The sequence below is a fragment of the Rhododendron vialii genome, chromosome 11a, assembly GCF_030253575.1.
Source record: "Rhododendron vialii isolate Sample 1 chromosome 11a, ASM3025357v1".
Lineage (NCBI taxonomy): Eukaryota > Viridiplantae > Streptophyta > Magnoliopsida > Ericales > Ericaceae > Rhododendron > Rhododendron vialii.
In genome coordinates this window covers 19995133-20009182 of record NC_080567.1, presented here as the reverse complement: position 1 = coordinate 20009182, position 14050 = coordinate 19995133, and the positions used below count along the sequence as shown (strand labels likewise).

Sequence of the window (14050 nt, the reverse complement as noted above, 5' to 3'; positions counted from 1 at the left end):
CACCAATTGGAACCTTCAAAATTTGGAGCCATCTGAAACTTGAACAAACTGATGGAAACCGCTTCGAGTCACGTTACGTCGTCGCTTTCCGAAAACAGTATTCGCCCCCACCAATTGGTGTGCACCGGGTTACAACGAATCTGTTCTGAGGATAAAACGAAGCCCGATCAATGATCTTCTGCCTGCGTCCGCACAAACGAAGGACAGACAGAATACCGAGCCTAAGAGAATCAACTGAACCAAGGACTGTTAATTCCGTTTCTGCAGAATAACGGAACAACAACATAGAAAACAACGGGACAGAGAGAGGGAGAGTTTCTAGATATTTTTTGTGTGTCTCAAATGAATTAACCAATAGCCTATTGATAGACTTATAGACACCTTTACGTGAAAGGTTGTGTCTTTTGTAAACACACATTAGAAAGGGTATGTCTTTTGAAGACAATTAATAAAGAGAAACGATCATGCCTTTTAGTAGGCACCCTTTCATGCAAATAATTAATTAGGAAGAGACATGCCTCTTGGAGGCGCCCCCATGTATCACATCTCTTCCTAACAATCACACCCCATTCTAATAGTTACACCCTAAATTAATAGGTGTTATAACTATTCACGTAAAGTCATACCCAATGTGAAAAGGTGTCGCACCTTTTCACAAATAACCTCCCGCAATCCTTTTCTTTTGAAAAATCTCCAACAGAATGTATGTGCATCTTTCACCCTTTTTTAATTTGCACTCTTCTCCTACTCTGTAAATGGAAACCATTATCCAGAGTGTCTCATTCCTTGCGAAATGCGAACCATAAAAATTACGTACTTTTTGAGACTGAAAGGGCAAGAACACGTCAACCCACATAATATATTAGTAACCAGTACATAGTACTACTACGTAAAGATCAAAACTTTATCAAGAAAATTAACCAGTAAAATACTTCTAGGAAAAACGCCTACCCTTCATTTACGCGCGCCACGCTCGTATGGGGTCGGTTTCCGCCACCGTCTATTGTGGGTTTTACGGAGCATTTACTAATCTTAAACGTTCATCTTGTAGGGTTTGCAAATTAATAGATCTACGCAAGAAATCTGGGACATCAATAGTTATGTCAAAACTTAAATTGTGGTTTACAAAACGGATGGCCTGATTTTGTCACCCGTTTGTTAAGTAAAACTGTCCATGACCGTCTATTTTGTAAAAACCAAAATTTAATTTGTGATAGCAATTGATGTCCGATCAAACTGATCTTTTATGTAGACATAACTTTGCGGAATCTATAAGATGAAATGTTCAAATTACAACAGTGAACGATTGGTATGACCCACAATGGGTGGCGGAAACCATGGGGTTTCCACTAATTTCCACCTCATCGGAAAGAATTTAACCACCATAAATAAATTTAAAACTTTTGTCGGAAATGAGTCCTGCTACACACGCAACAGATCTGTGCACAGATTGTGCACAGATTTCATTAGAGAGCCCACCATGGATCCCACACAAATCATCCGAGCCGTTCATTAAATGTAAAACATTTTTTCAAGGGTTCCCGTAAAAAATAAGCTCAATCCGATACCTATAGATGCTTCATCCAATCATCTAACTTTTCATTCAGATTTTCGGATAATAAAAAGTTATATGGTTGGATCGAGTACCTATAGGTATCGGATTGAGTTTATTTTTTACTGAGACCCTTGAAAAAATATTTTACATTTAATGAACGGCTCGGATGATTTGTGTGGAACCTTTGGTAAGTCCCATAACAAAATCTATGCACAATCTATGCACAGATCTGCTGTGTGTAGACTTTCTGCTAAAATCTGAATGAAGACATTTTCAATTCTTTTAGTAGTCAACTGAGCGCCTGTTTGAAAAGGTCATAGTGGCGGGCGGATTGAAAAGGTCATAGAGGCCTGGAATTGTTTGAAAAGGTCACAAGATCTCTTCGTTCTACTATTATAATAAGAACGAAACCACCAGGGCCACGAGGGAATGTCCGTTTGACGAACATATTGACGCGAGGTTCATCAAACGGCGGGAAGGACATCTACATTCCAAATAGTGTTATGCCCGTTCGATGCATGAGATAAAAAAAAAATCACACATTTGCATTTTTTTTGGCCCCGTCTATTGAATAGGGTGACAAAAAATATTTAATTTTTTTCCCGACCCCGTGTTCATTCGTTAACAGTGTAGGTCTATCTCTTCCGAAACCCTAGCCGCCACATTTACCTTTCTTCTAGCTCCTTACCCTGCCCATGATTCTATCCTATAAAGTTCGAACTTGTCATTATCATCTTAGCATCAATTACCACTCGGGATGCTCATCCTCAATGACCATCACATGACTGTGTGAATCCCACTGATCAAACGTAACTACTGGATTTAGTACATCAATTCCAGTACCTAAAGGTTTATTATGCAGACTTCATACCTTAATGTAGTAAAGACCACCGTATAGCATACCCAATAAGTTCACTATTCTAGTCCCTTTGGGTCAATCCCATCACAAACAACTTTGCATACAATAAGTATATTTTCAAATAACTTTGGATGAAACCGACGGCAAACTCTCAAGCTTAATTATGTTCTGCAGTACAGGGATGATTCTTTTGCCAAATGAGTTATGTTTCACTTTGAGTGTCAATTGCGGTGTGCCCAAGGACACCCAGAAACGCGCGCACACACAAACACAACACAGAGACAACAATTTTTACATAGTTGGGCAAATAGCCCACTCCACGGGCAGCAGATCTGTATTATACATGGAGGGCCTAACCCACCTCACAAACACCCAGAGATGTATCTACATCTTCACATCTTCTTACAAGCAACTTATTGATAGGCACAGGAAGAAGAAACAAGAATGCTCAAGTAATCTTCAATTGGGAGCAAATGTCATCAATATTGGTGGCTTGAGGGGATTTTGCGCTAATCTTCACGAAATTTGCTCCGACCAAATATCTTCAGGGAGAGCTAGACCACAACAACTTTCTGGGAGAGACCACACAAAATCGCTATTTTCATGTTATCGGTTGCTTGAGTTTGTAATGAAAATTTGTGGAGGGAAGCCTGGTATATCTATAAATGTATGCATGTTTGTTTGTAGGCTTTCTCTCGACATCACATTGCTTAACATGAAACCCAAACATACATACAGATATCCATTATTCAGATAACATGCAAAAGGAAACAATTTTTTTTTCTTTGATAGGCAACAAAATTTATTAATAACTCGACAAAAGGTACATCGAGGCGGCATAAACTTTGGCTATAAAAAGGACTTGAAGCAAAAATAAGGCCAAAACGGAAAAGAAAAGACAGAAAGAAAAATATCCAACGAAACATTGAATGAACAACAAGTGGAGCAGTGGAAACATCCAAATAAGAAATCCAAAAAAGCACATCCACATTTGAAAGCAGCATCATATGAGTTTCAACCTACGCCTTCTACTCATCCACAGCTAAATGCAACTCACCAGAAGCATCTATCTCATTATTGGATGAACCAACAATAGCTGGAGGGTCCTTTTGCTTCATGAAAGCGCACCACTCATCGATATACGCAGCTCGATTGCCGCTTAAGCTCGGAAGTTGATGGCATCGAAGGATTTCCAGAATCTCTTCGGTTTCACCGAGAAGAGAAGCAGCGTGTCTGACACTCTTCTCCCTTTCCTCTACAGCACTGCAATAACATTTTAGAGCAATAACCTGCGGTAAATTGGTAAGGCACCCAAAATATCTGCAATCATGATGGACAATTGCTCGAACAAGTTCTCATCCATGTGGGCATCCGTACTGCTTTTGTAGTCCTTCAATATAGTTCGACAAATTCTATGCATTGAAGTTGCCACCAAAACTTTCGAACTTCCAGTAATTTTTATTTGAAACTCAATCGCAGTCTTTTCAGCTATATCACCTAGTGTTTGAAGAAACTCGTAGGTGGTTTTTCCTTCAAGAGCAAGTTTCCGGAAATCCTTGTCCAACCACTTGCCATATAGCTCAATTCCTTTCCACACAACATCTGCAGCGTGTTTTATGCTCAAAAAATCATCTCCTTTGGTACTAAGACTTTCCTCAATGATGTTGGCATACGAAAGGCCTTCACTCACGCTACTTATCAACCGTGCCACCCTGTGATTTTCAATGTTGGGAAGTGCAATAGCAATGCTGGTTAAGTTCACCACAGGAAGGGTCCAACAATTCTGAACCTGGCTATGGTCAAAACTTGCGACTGCTTCGAAGTTGTCACTAGATTTTTGTAAAAGCTCAATTAGATATTTTGGCTTTTGACTTCTACCCTTTTGAATCACTTGATTCACTTCATGACAGATGTTCTTCAAAATCCTTGTGGGCAGCTTCACCTCACCTTCAAGTTGCAGAATATAATCACTAAGATCAAGCTCTGTATTTGAAGTTTCAGGTCCTGAACTTACGTAAATAGATTTAGCAGTGAAGATAGATATCAGTTTCATGTTCAACCTCTTGCCATAGTAGCAACAGGAAAAGAATGGGAGTGTCAAGATAATCGAGATGAGCAGAACAGATTTGCTAGCTGCCACGATCCCGAACTGGACACCTATACATATGTTCAGGGCCAGATTTTTTGCATCCTCTACAAGTTTTCGGAATTTCACACCTTGAATTCGCAAGGGTAAGGGTCTCTCTTTCCATTCGACCAGCCTTTGGATCCAGTAGTTTTCTACAAAAATCAACTCGTTTAGGTGGTTGCTTCCAAGTAGGTGTATGCAGTTGTAGCTGATGGCAGTAAACCACCTAAATGTTGGGGCAACAGTGCCCACAACCACACCACAGAACTGAATCCATAGGATCCATGAGGTGGACCAACGATAATTAGAATTAGTTCTCCAATATCTCCCATACACTGAGTTCATTCGGATTGCTACTTCAACTAATGTGAGTGCAGTGAGCAGACACATTATCCCAGATGTAGTGCAGGTCACAGAACGTGCCATCACAAACTGGGGGTTACTGGTTTCTGCCATCACCCAATATTTTTTCACCATCTCATTCAGTTTCCCATCTATTAGCTTCTCGGTTTCCTCTAATTTTCCCCCATTAGAAATTTTTGTGTGCAATTCATCGTATTTCAACTCCAAATATCTTTTAGTGGTAGGAACCGCCAAAACCGTTAAACTCAATATCACAAACAAAAAAAACATGGAACTGATAACAAATATTTCTTCAGCCCATATACTGTATTCAATTGCCCCAGTAACCATTTGGATGCAGGCATTTACTATAATGGTGATCACAAGAATACCCAGGGCTGCAATGTTCATGAGTATTGCATTATTATCCATGAATGCAAAAGAAGTTAAAAAGTTACCCATTGCAGTAATCACGAAAATGGTGCTGCTAAGCTTTGCGATCCTATCTATTCGGCCCCACATAGCTGTAGTAAGATCCACAGGAAGCTTCGTTGCCACGGCTAATATGGTGAGGGAAGCAGCATTCATGTTGAAAATTTTGCATGCGAACCAAAGCTTTTTCCGGCGTATTCCGTAAATGACATCTCCAGCCATGGCAACCGAACAGACTAGAGATGCTGCTGCAATATACACGCCAATCCATGGCATAGGAGCATCGAACTGTTCTTGCATCTGTGCGTGATAATCATAGCAGTCCATTTTCCTGCACCCTTTGATTGTATGGTTCTATGCTGGCTGTTTAAAGGTGCAAGATTTTAGCTGTCCTTCTGTTTTCTTGGGAAAGTCTTCAATACACACCCCTTTAAGGTGTGTACCATATGCACCTATTGTGTGGTTCATATTGTGCCACCTCATAAAAAATTACTTGTAGGACCGGTCATTCATAACATTTTATTTCGTATCGTAACTTTTATACTAAAAATTCGTAACTTTTCAACAATATGATTCATAACTTTTTAGCAATAGATTTGTAACATTTTGGGATTTATAACATTTTGGTGTATTTTAATAAAGGTGCATATGATACACATCCAAATAAGGGGTGTGTATTGTAGCACTTCCCTTGTTTCTTCGGTTGATTTATCTGCAGAAATCTCGAGCAAGGTTCTCGGAAGGGCCCATTGCCTAGCAAGAAGGTCCATTGGCTCCAACACACTAGAACGACAAGCTGATAGGAGTATTTATAAATCCGGGCCCTCATAAAAGTTTGGCATGACTCGTAAATTGGGTACCACGTTGCTGTACCCAACAAGCATTCGAGCAGTCCAAACGTGTTTTGGATGGCCCAAATCCGACCACTCTCTCACCTCTTCCTCTCTCTCTCTCTCCCTCAAATTCTAGCCGTGCAAATCACGTTTGGACAGCGCTTAGATGCGCGCTCAGGTACCACTCGTGTACTATATCCAATTCGCACCAAAAACTTACTCTGTGTTGTGGCCCTTGTTAACCTAATTTCCGTGGATTGAATGACCGTGACTTTGACAAAATGGAATCTAGTAGATTGACTGACCGCGACTTTGACAAAATGGAATCTAGTGGATTGACTGACCGCGATTTTGACCTACCTTCAATAATGTAAGACCTCAAAATGCACAATTGGTGTATTCCGGAAAATTTCTCGAAAACTTCTGTTTTAATGAAAGAAGTCTAAGATAACGTTTGGTTTACTGCGATGAAGCTGGAGGGAAACCCGCCAAACGGCCAAAGGCCTCACAAGTCACAACTAGGCTCAAAATTCCAAACTAAGTAGGAGTTTTTGTTAGAGATTTTCAAAATAAAAGAGTCGTCGTTTTTCGGTCTTGTAAATTTCCTTTATTTTCTTAGAACGCTTGTTTTCCTCTTTGTGAGCTTTGTCCCACATTGGTAAGCTGAGAGATGTTGGAGTGGTATATATTAGGAAACATTCCTAATGTAAGTAACTAATGATCTAGTGTGGTGCAGCCCTTTGGTGCTTCGCACCATACCGGCAGAGCCGGTACACACTCACGCGCGCGCGGTGTGGGCTGTGGTGCATTGTGGCGCTTTAGCGGCGCACTTTGCACTTGACGTGGATGACACGTGTCACACGCGTGGCAGGTGAGTCACACGGAGCGGTTCCGATCGGGTGCAACTCGAGCCTACGGGTGCGTTGGTTCGTAGAGTTGCGATCTTAGCCGTCGGCTGCGAATGGGCTCGATCCAACGGATTGGATCAAATCCGATTGGGTGTGAGGGAAACAGCACACCAGTTCGGTGTGACTGGGTGTGACTGATCGATCTAGACCGTAGGATCTGATCCAACGGTCAGATTAGATCGGGCGCATACCCATTCTCAATGGGTGCGTAGTGGCCTATAAATAGACCACTACTTAGCAGAATCCAAGGCTGATTGATATATTTCAGATGTGGAAGAATCTGAAATTCTTCCACATCTCTTTCTATACTTCCTAGCATTCATTCTGCATTCTGTTTTGCTGCAGAAAACAGAACGCAGTGGTTCTCGGTTCTCTTTTCCGTTCAGCAGATATTCTGTCCGTTTCGTTAGTGCAAACGCAAATGGAAAGAACTTCAAGTTCGGGCTTCGATTTATCTTGAAGGCAGGTTTGCTGTAACCCTTTGCATACCGGTATTGGTGGGGGCAAATACTGTCTTTAGGAAAGCGACATAGTCGTGACTTGAAGCGTGTTTCAGATTTGGTGGAGATTTCGTCAACAGTTTAGCATTTGCAGCAGCCTATTTTTCCAACAATCTAAAGACAGCATTTTGCGATGGCGATGTCTCTACAGAAGATGACACAAGACTTTCTGAAATTGGAGCGGTTTGAAGGTGGGAATTTCAGGCGTTGGCAGAAGAAGATGCACTTCTTGCTAACGACCCTGAAAGTGGTGTATGTTCTGACTACTCCGAGTTCGGAGATACCGAAAAATCCAGATGATGAAACTATGGAGTAGGCCCGTGAAAGGGGCAAGTGGGAGAATGATGACTACATCTGTCAAGGACACATCCTCAATGCACTGTCGGATTCACTATTCGACGTCTATCAGAATTCAATGACGGCAAAGGAACTTTGGGATGCACTCAACGATAAGTATCTTTCTGATGACGCTACAAGTAAGAAATTTCTTGTTAGTCAGTTTATGAATTATCGCATGGTTGATACAAAGCCGGTCATTGATCCGTTGCATGAGATTCAGTATATCCTCAGTCAGTTTAAGGTTAAGAACATGCATATGGATGAATCTATTGTTGTCTCCTCTGTTATTGACAAACTGCCTGCATCTTGAAAGATTACAAAAAGGAACTCAAACACAAGACCGAGGAATATATCCTTGATCAGTTGGCCTAACACCTTCGGGTGGAGGAAGAGACAAGGCGTCAGGAGGGTAAGGATAATTCTACTTCTAAAGTACATGTGGTGGAAGAAAGTTCCAACAAGAAACGCAAAAATAGGGACGGTGATAAGTCTTCTGGTAAGTGGAAGAAGCAGAAGCGGGATCCTACCGACACTGGTTGCTGGCATTGCGGCAAACCTAGGCATCTTAAGAAAGATTGCAAAATCCTGAAAAGGAAGAACTCTGGTGGAAATCCAAGAGCATCTGGGGCAAAGAATTCTAAATTCATTGCTGTTGTTTCCGAGGCGAATATCCTTGATGATGCTGGAGGTTGGTGGGTTGATTCTGGTGCGACAAAGCATGTCTGCAATGACAAGAGTCTCTTTACTAAATATAGTCTAGTTGCAGATGGTATCGTTCTGTTCATGGGAAATGCGTTAACTGTATCAGTTAAGGGAAAAGGCAAAATGGACTTGGAGTTTACTTCTGGCAAGACGCTGACTCTTACTGATGTGTATCATGCACCGGAAGTTAGGAAGAATCTCGTGTCTGCAAGTCTACTTAATAAGTATGGTTTTAAAGTAGTGTTTGAGTCGGGCAAAATTGTTATGTCCAAGGGTGGTGTGTTTGTTGGCAAAGGCTATGTAACCGAGGGGATGTTTATGCTTAATATTAAAACACAGTTGTTTCTGCTTATATGCTTGATTCTTTTTCTTTATGGCATACTCATTTAGGACATATCAGTACAAGGAAAATGGATTGCATGATAAAATCTGAACTAATTCCTAAATCTGATAATGATATGGTTGATAAATGCAAGATTTGTTTGGAATCAAAGATAACCAGATCACCATTTCCTAAAATTGAGCGGACTTCTTCATTACTTGAATTGATTCATAGTGATGTATGTGATTTTCATAGCACTCCAACTAGAGGCGGAAAACTTTATATGGCAACATTCATAGATGATTATTCGAAATTTTGCTATATCTATTTGCTTCATTCCAAAGATGAAGTACTTGATAAATTTGTTGCATATAAGACTGAAGTTGAAAATCAATGCGGTTTGAAGATAAAACGTCTTAGGTCTGACAGGGGTGGTGAATATCACTTCCCTGATTATTGAGAATCAGTAGGGATAATTCATGAAGTAACTGCACCTTATACACCACAACAAAATGGAGTGGCCGAAAGGAAGAATAGAACTTTATCTGAGATGGTGGTTGCTATGCTAAGCAATGCAGGATTAAGTAAAGGTTTGTGGGGCGAAGCCATACTTACCACTGCTTATATCCTGAATAGAGTACCTTTCAAAAAGTCTAACATTACTCCATATGAACTTTGGTCAAAAATGAAACCAAACTTGAGTTATTTTAAAACTTGGGGGTGTAGGGCGATTGTGAGATTGCCTAGACCTAAAAGGAAGAAACTGGGTCCAAAAGGAATCGAGTGTGTATTCCTTGGATATGTTTTGCATAGTAAAGCATATAGGTTTCTAGTGGCCGAGCCTAATGATGTTGTGTCCATCAACACCATCATTGAATCTCGAGATGCAGTGTTCTATGAAAACAGATTTGACAGAATTCCAATGTTAAAATTTAGTAAAGATTTGGAATCTAATAAAGATTCGGAAGAGTTTCCTTTGATGTCCGAAGAGGACAACGAGCCTTTAGAGGTTCCAGTTGAAGGAAATGAACCTGAGGAACAAGTTGAATTGAGAAGGAGCAAACGAGTTCGGACAGAGAAAACGTTTGGTCCTGATTTCATAGTTTATCTAGTTGAAGGCACTAGAGAGACTTCATGTGCTCACAATGTATTTTCACTTCACGTTGAAAATGATCCTTTGACATTTGAGGAAGCAATGAAATCGCAAGACGTGACTTTCTGGAAAGAGGCTATCCAAGATGAGATGGACTCTATCATGGGTAATAATACATGGGTTCTGGCGGATTTACCACCTGGATCTAAGCCAATTGCTTGTAAATGGATTTTCAAGAAGAAAATGAAAATTGATGGAACTATTGATAAGTTCAAGGCCAGACTTGTAACCAAAGGTTTTACCCAGAAAGAAGGTATTGATTACTTTGATACCTATGCCCCGGTTGCTAGAATCTCAACAATTAGAATTTTAATTGCTCTTGCTTCTATATACAAGTTTGAGATACACCAAATGGATGTCAAGACTGCATTCCTTAATGGTGAGCTAGATGAGGAAATCTATATGAAGCAACCAAAGGGGTTTGTTGTGCAAGGTTATGAGCACAAAGTTTGCAAGCTCATAAAATCTCTTTACGGACTTAAGCAAGCACCTAAGCAATGGCATGAGAAGTTTGACAAAGTGGTTGTGTCAAATGGCTTTACAATACACCAATCTGACAAGTGCGTGTATAGTAAATTTAATGGCAAACGATGAGTCATTATCTGTTTGTACGTAGACGATATGTTTATTTTTGGTACAGACCAAGAGAGCATTCAGAGTACAAAAGTTTTTCTTTCTGCTAATTTTAGTATGAAAGATATGGGTATTGCTGATGTAATATTGGGTATAAGAATTAAAAGAAGTGGTGGTCATTTAATTCTATCCCAGGAACATTACATTGAGAAGATTTTAAAGAAGTTTAATCACTTTGAAAGCAAGTCGGTGTCTACTCCGTATGACTCTCAATCGCCATTAGATCATAATGAGGGGAGAACAGTGTCACAACTAGAGTATTCTAGAGTGATTGGCAGCTTGATGTATGCCATGACAAGTACAAGACCGGACATTGCATATGCGGTGGAGAGACTTAGTAGGTATACTAATAATCCTGGGCATGTGCATTGGCATGCAGTATATAGAGTACTGCGGTACCTCAAAGGGACTATAGATTATGGAATAGTCTATAGTGGATATCCTTCGGTTCTAGAAGGATACACTGATGCTAGTTGGATTACTGAGCGGAATGATCACTCGTCAACGAGTGGTTGGGTGTTTACACTTGGTGGAGGGTCAATCTCCTGGGGATCTAAGAAGCAAACGTTGATAACAAACTCGACCATGGCAGCCGAGTTTGTAGCATTAGCTTCTGGTAGTAAGGAGGCAGAATGGCTGAGAAATCTGTTGCTGGAAATTCCAGTGTAGCCTAAGCCTATGCCACCTGTATCGCTGCATTGTGATAGTCAAGCTACGTTGTCGCGAGCGTATAACCAAGTGTATAATGGAAAGTCCACGCATATTGGACTAAGGCACAGCTATGTGAGACAATTGATTGTTGATGGGGTGATAACCATTGATTTTGTTAAGTCAAGTCAAAACTTGGCGGATTCTTTTACGAAAGGCCTTGCAAGGGATTTGGTGTTGAAAACATCAAGGGGAATGGGACTTTTGCCCAATTAGTTTAATCACTCCTGGTGGAAACTCAACTCAACCGGTTGATACTCTCAATCTCTTGAGTTCAATGAGAAACTACACCATATGTCGTGATTGGAAACACTTTAAAGCTATTTTACACATTCTAAGGTAAAGTGTTTTGTACCTATAATGTGAATACAAAGGAGGTTGAACTACTTAGTTCTTAATAGATTGTTTTGTGCTAATGTTATAGGAGCACGGATAGCAATCTACCTATGTGAATGTGGAGGTGGTGCCGCTTCCTATAGGTCACAGGGGCTAGACCTTAGAGCGTTCATGAAATCAAGATAAAAGACCCAAGGCCAGTTCACGGGTCAACCGATTGGGATATCTGCATTATTTGAAGGATTATGTGTGAGACACGTCCGGTTGGTCGACAGAGGACAACCAGTTCAAAGACACGTCTACTATGCTGCCCTGACCAGCTTTGATATGTTTTCACTAAGTGAATAGTTGAAGTCGCAAGACACTATTTATGTATGCATAAACCTTGTAATAAGAACCGAGAATATTTCATCTGTATTTCGAAAATGGTGGGGGATTGTTAAAGATTTTCAAAATAAAAGAGTCGTCGTTTTTTGGTTTTGTAAATTTCCTTTGTTTCCTTAGAATGCTTGTTTTCCTCTTTGTGAGCTTTGTCCCACATTGGTAAGCTGAGAGATGTTGGAGTGGTATATATTAGGAAACATTCCTAATGTGAGTAACTAATGATCTAGTGTGGTGCAGCCCTTTGGTGCTTCGCACCATACCGGCAGAGCCGGTACACACTCACACACGCACGCGCAGAGCCGGTACACACTCACACACGCACGCGCGCGAGCGCGCGCGGCGTGGGCTGTGTGGCGTGGGCTGTGGTGCATTATGGTGCTTTAGAGCGGTTCTGATCGGGTGCAACTCGAGCCTACGGGTGCGTTGGTTCGTAGAGTTGCGATCTTAGCCGTCGGCTGCGAATGGGCTCGATCCAACGGATTGGATCAAATCCGATTGGGTGTGAGTGAAACAGCACACCAGTTCGGTGTGACTGATCGATCTAGACCGTAGGATCTGATCCAACGGTCAGATTAGATCGGGTGCATACCCATTCTCAATGGGTGCGTAGTGGCCTATAAATAGACCACTACTTAGCAGAATCCAGGGCTAATATACACACAAAGAATCTAAAATTCTTCCACATCTCTCTCTATACTTCCTAGCATTCATTCTGCATTCTGTTTTGCTGCAGAAAACAGAACGCAGTGGTTCTCGGTTCTCTTTTTCGTTCAGCAAATGTTCTGTCTGTTTCGTTAGTGCAAACACAAACGGAAAGAACTTCAAGTTCGGGCTTCGATTTATCTTGAAGGCAGGTTTGCTGTAACCCTTTGCATACCGATATTGGTGGGGGCAAATACTGTCTTTAGGAAAGCGACATAGTCGTGACTCGAAGCGTGTTTCAGATTTGGTGGAGATTTCGTCAACAGTTTAGCATTTGCAGCAGCCTATTTTTCCAACAGTTTTCTTGTATACCGATTAACCGTACTTCGACAGAGAGAGAGAGAAGCAGTCATATCTTGCCACAGAGCCAATCTTTAGCCAAACTCAGTATTGTTTATTGTTGCAAGGTAAGAAACACAAACCAAGTAGACCATGGTCAATAATAGACGCATCTAGGAGTGTTTACAATCCTTAACTTGGATAACTACATATAAAAAGATAAAATATATGGCGAGTTTATCAGAGTGATTATTTCGTGGTCTTGAAACACAGTCACTTGATGCTCCATGATCCTTTTTTATTACACATTTGTGTAGGAGTCACCCACTTAGTAGTGAAACCCACACAAATGTGTGTTGGAAATAGTGGCATAGCCAAGAATTAACAATAATAAGAGCACCTTTTAAACACACTTCTCATAATAAGCAACACCAAAATAATAAAAGAATGCTTGTGCTATAAAAAAAAAAAAAAGCTAACACATTTACAAAGAATTCCATATCATCAAAACAAATCAACTTTTTGAATAGTCTCAGCGGATCAAGTCTAATAAGTAGCAGCATGGGGTTCAGCGGTGGTGGTAGCGAACGTGGCATCTAGTGTTTCTGGAGCAACAACAGGGGTAGGTTCCCCCGGGTTTCAGAGGCAGCTACGATGCAGTCTGCAGTGGTGAGGCGTCTATGCCAACCCAAAGCAGCAACAGGGACTGGTTCCCCAGGTTACGATGGTAGCATGAATGCGTTTCCCGTTTGAGGTGGTTGGTCGATAGTCGGGTGCTGATTTTCAAATATGGGCTGTGAGGCCTCTTTTTTATGTGCTGATTTTGTATTAATCTGAGTATTATTAGACTCATTTAGGGTGTCTAGGCTTCGATCTTTTCAAGTTGGTTTTGTCCCATATAGGTGTCCTCCATTGGTTTCTTGTCAATCGTAGGG

The 14050-nt window shown here is 41.0% G+C and overlaps 1 protein-coding gene across 1 annotated transcript; it reads right to left on the bottom strand.

Moving 5' to 3' along the window:
- Positions 1-3442: 3442 nt before the first annotated feature.
- On the bottom strand, positions 3443-5643 carry LOC131306967 (uncharacterized). Its single transcript, XM_058333398.1, has 2 exons — positions 3764-5643; positions 3443-3677 (listed from the first exon to the last, which is right to left on the bottom strand). The coding sequence occupies exons 1-2, from the start codon at positions 5641-5643 to the stop codon at positions 3443-3445; spliced, it is 2115 nt and encodes a 704-aa protein (XP_058189381.1).
- Positions 5644-14050: the final 8407 nt, after the last annotated feature.

Coding starts and splice junctions, on each gene's coding strand:
- LOC131306967 (XM_058333398.1), bottom strand. CDS start 5,643: ATGGACTGCTATGATTATCACGCACAGATGCAAGAACAGTTCGATGCT. Junction 3,678..3,763: donor GCCCACATGGATGAGAACTT/GTTCGAGCAATT, acceptor ATGTTATTGCAG/TGCTGTAGAGGAAAGGGAGA.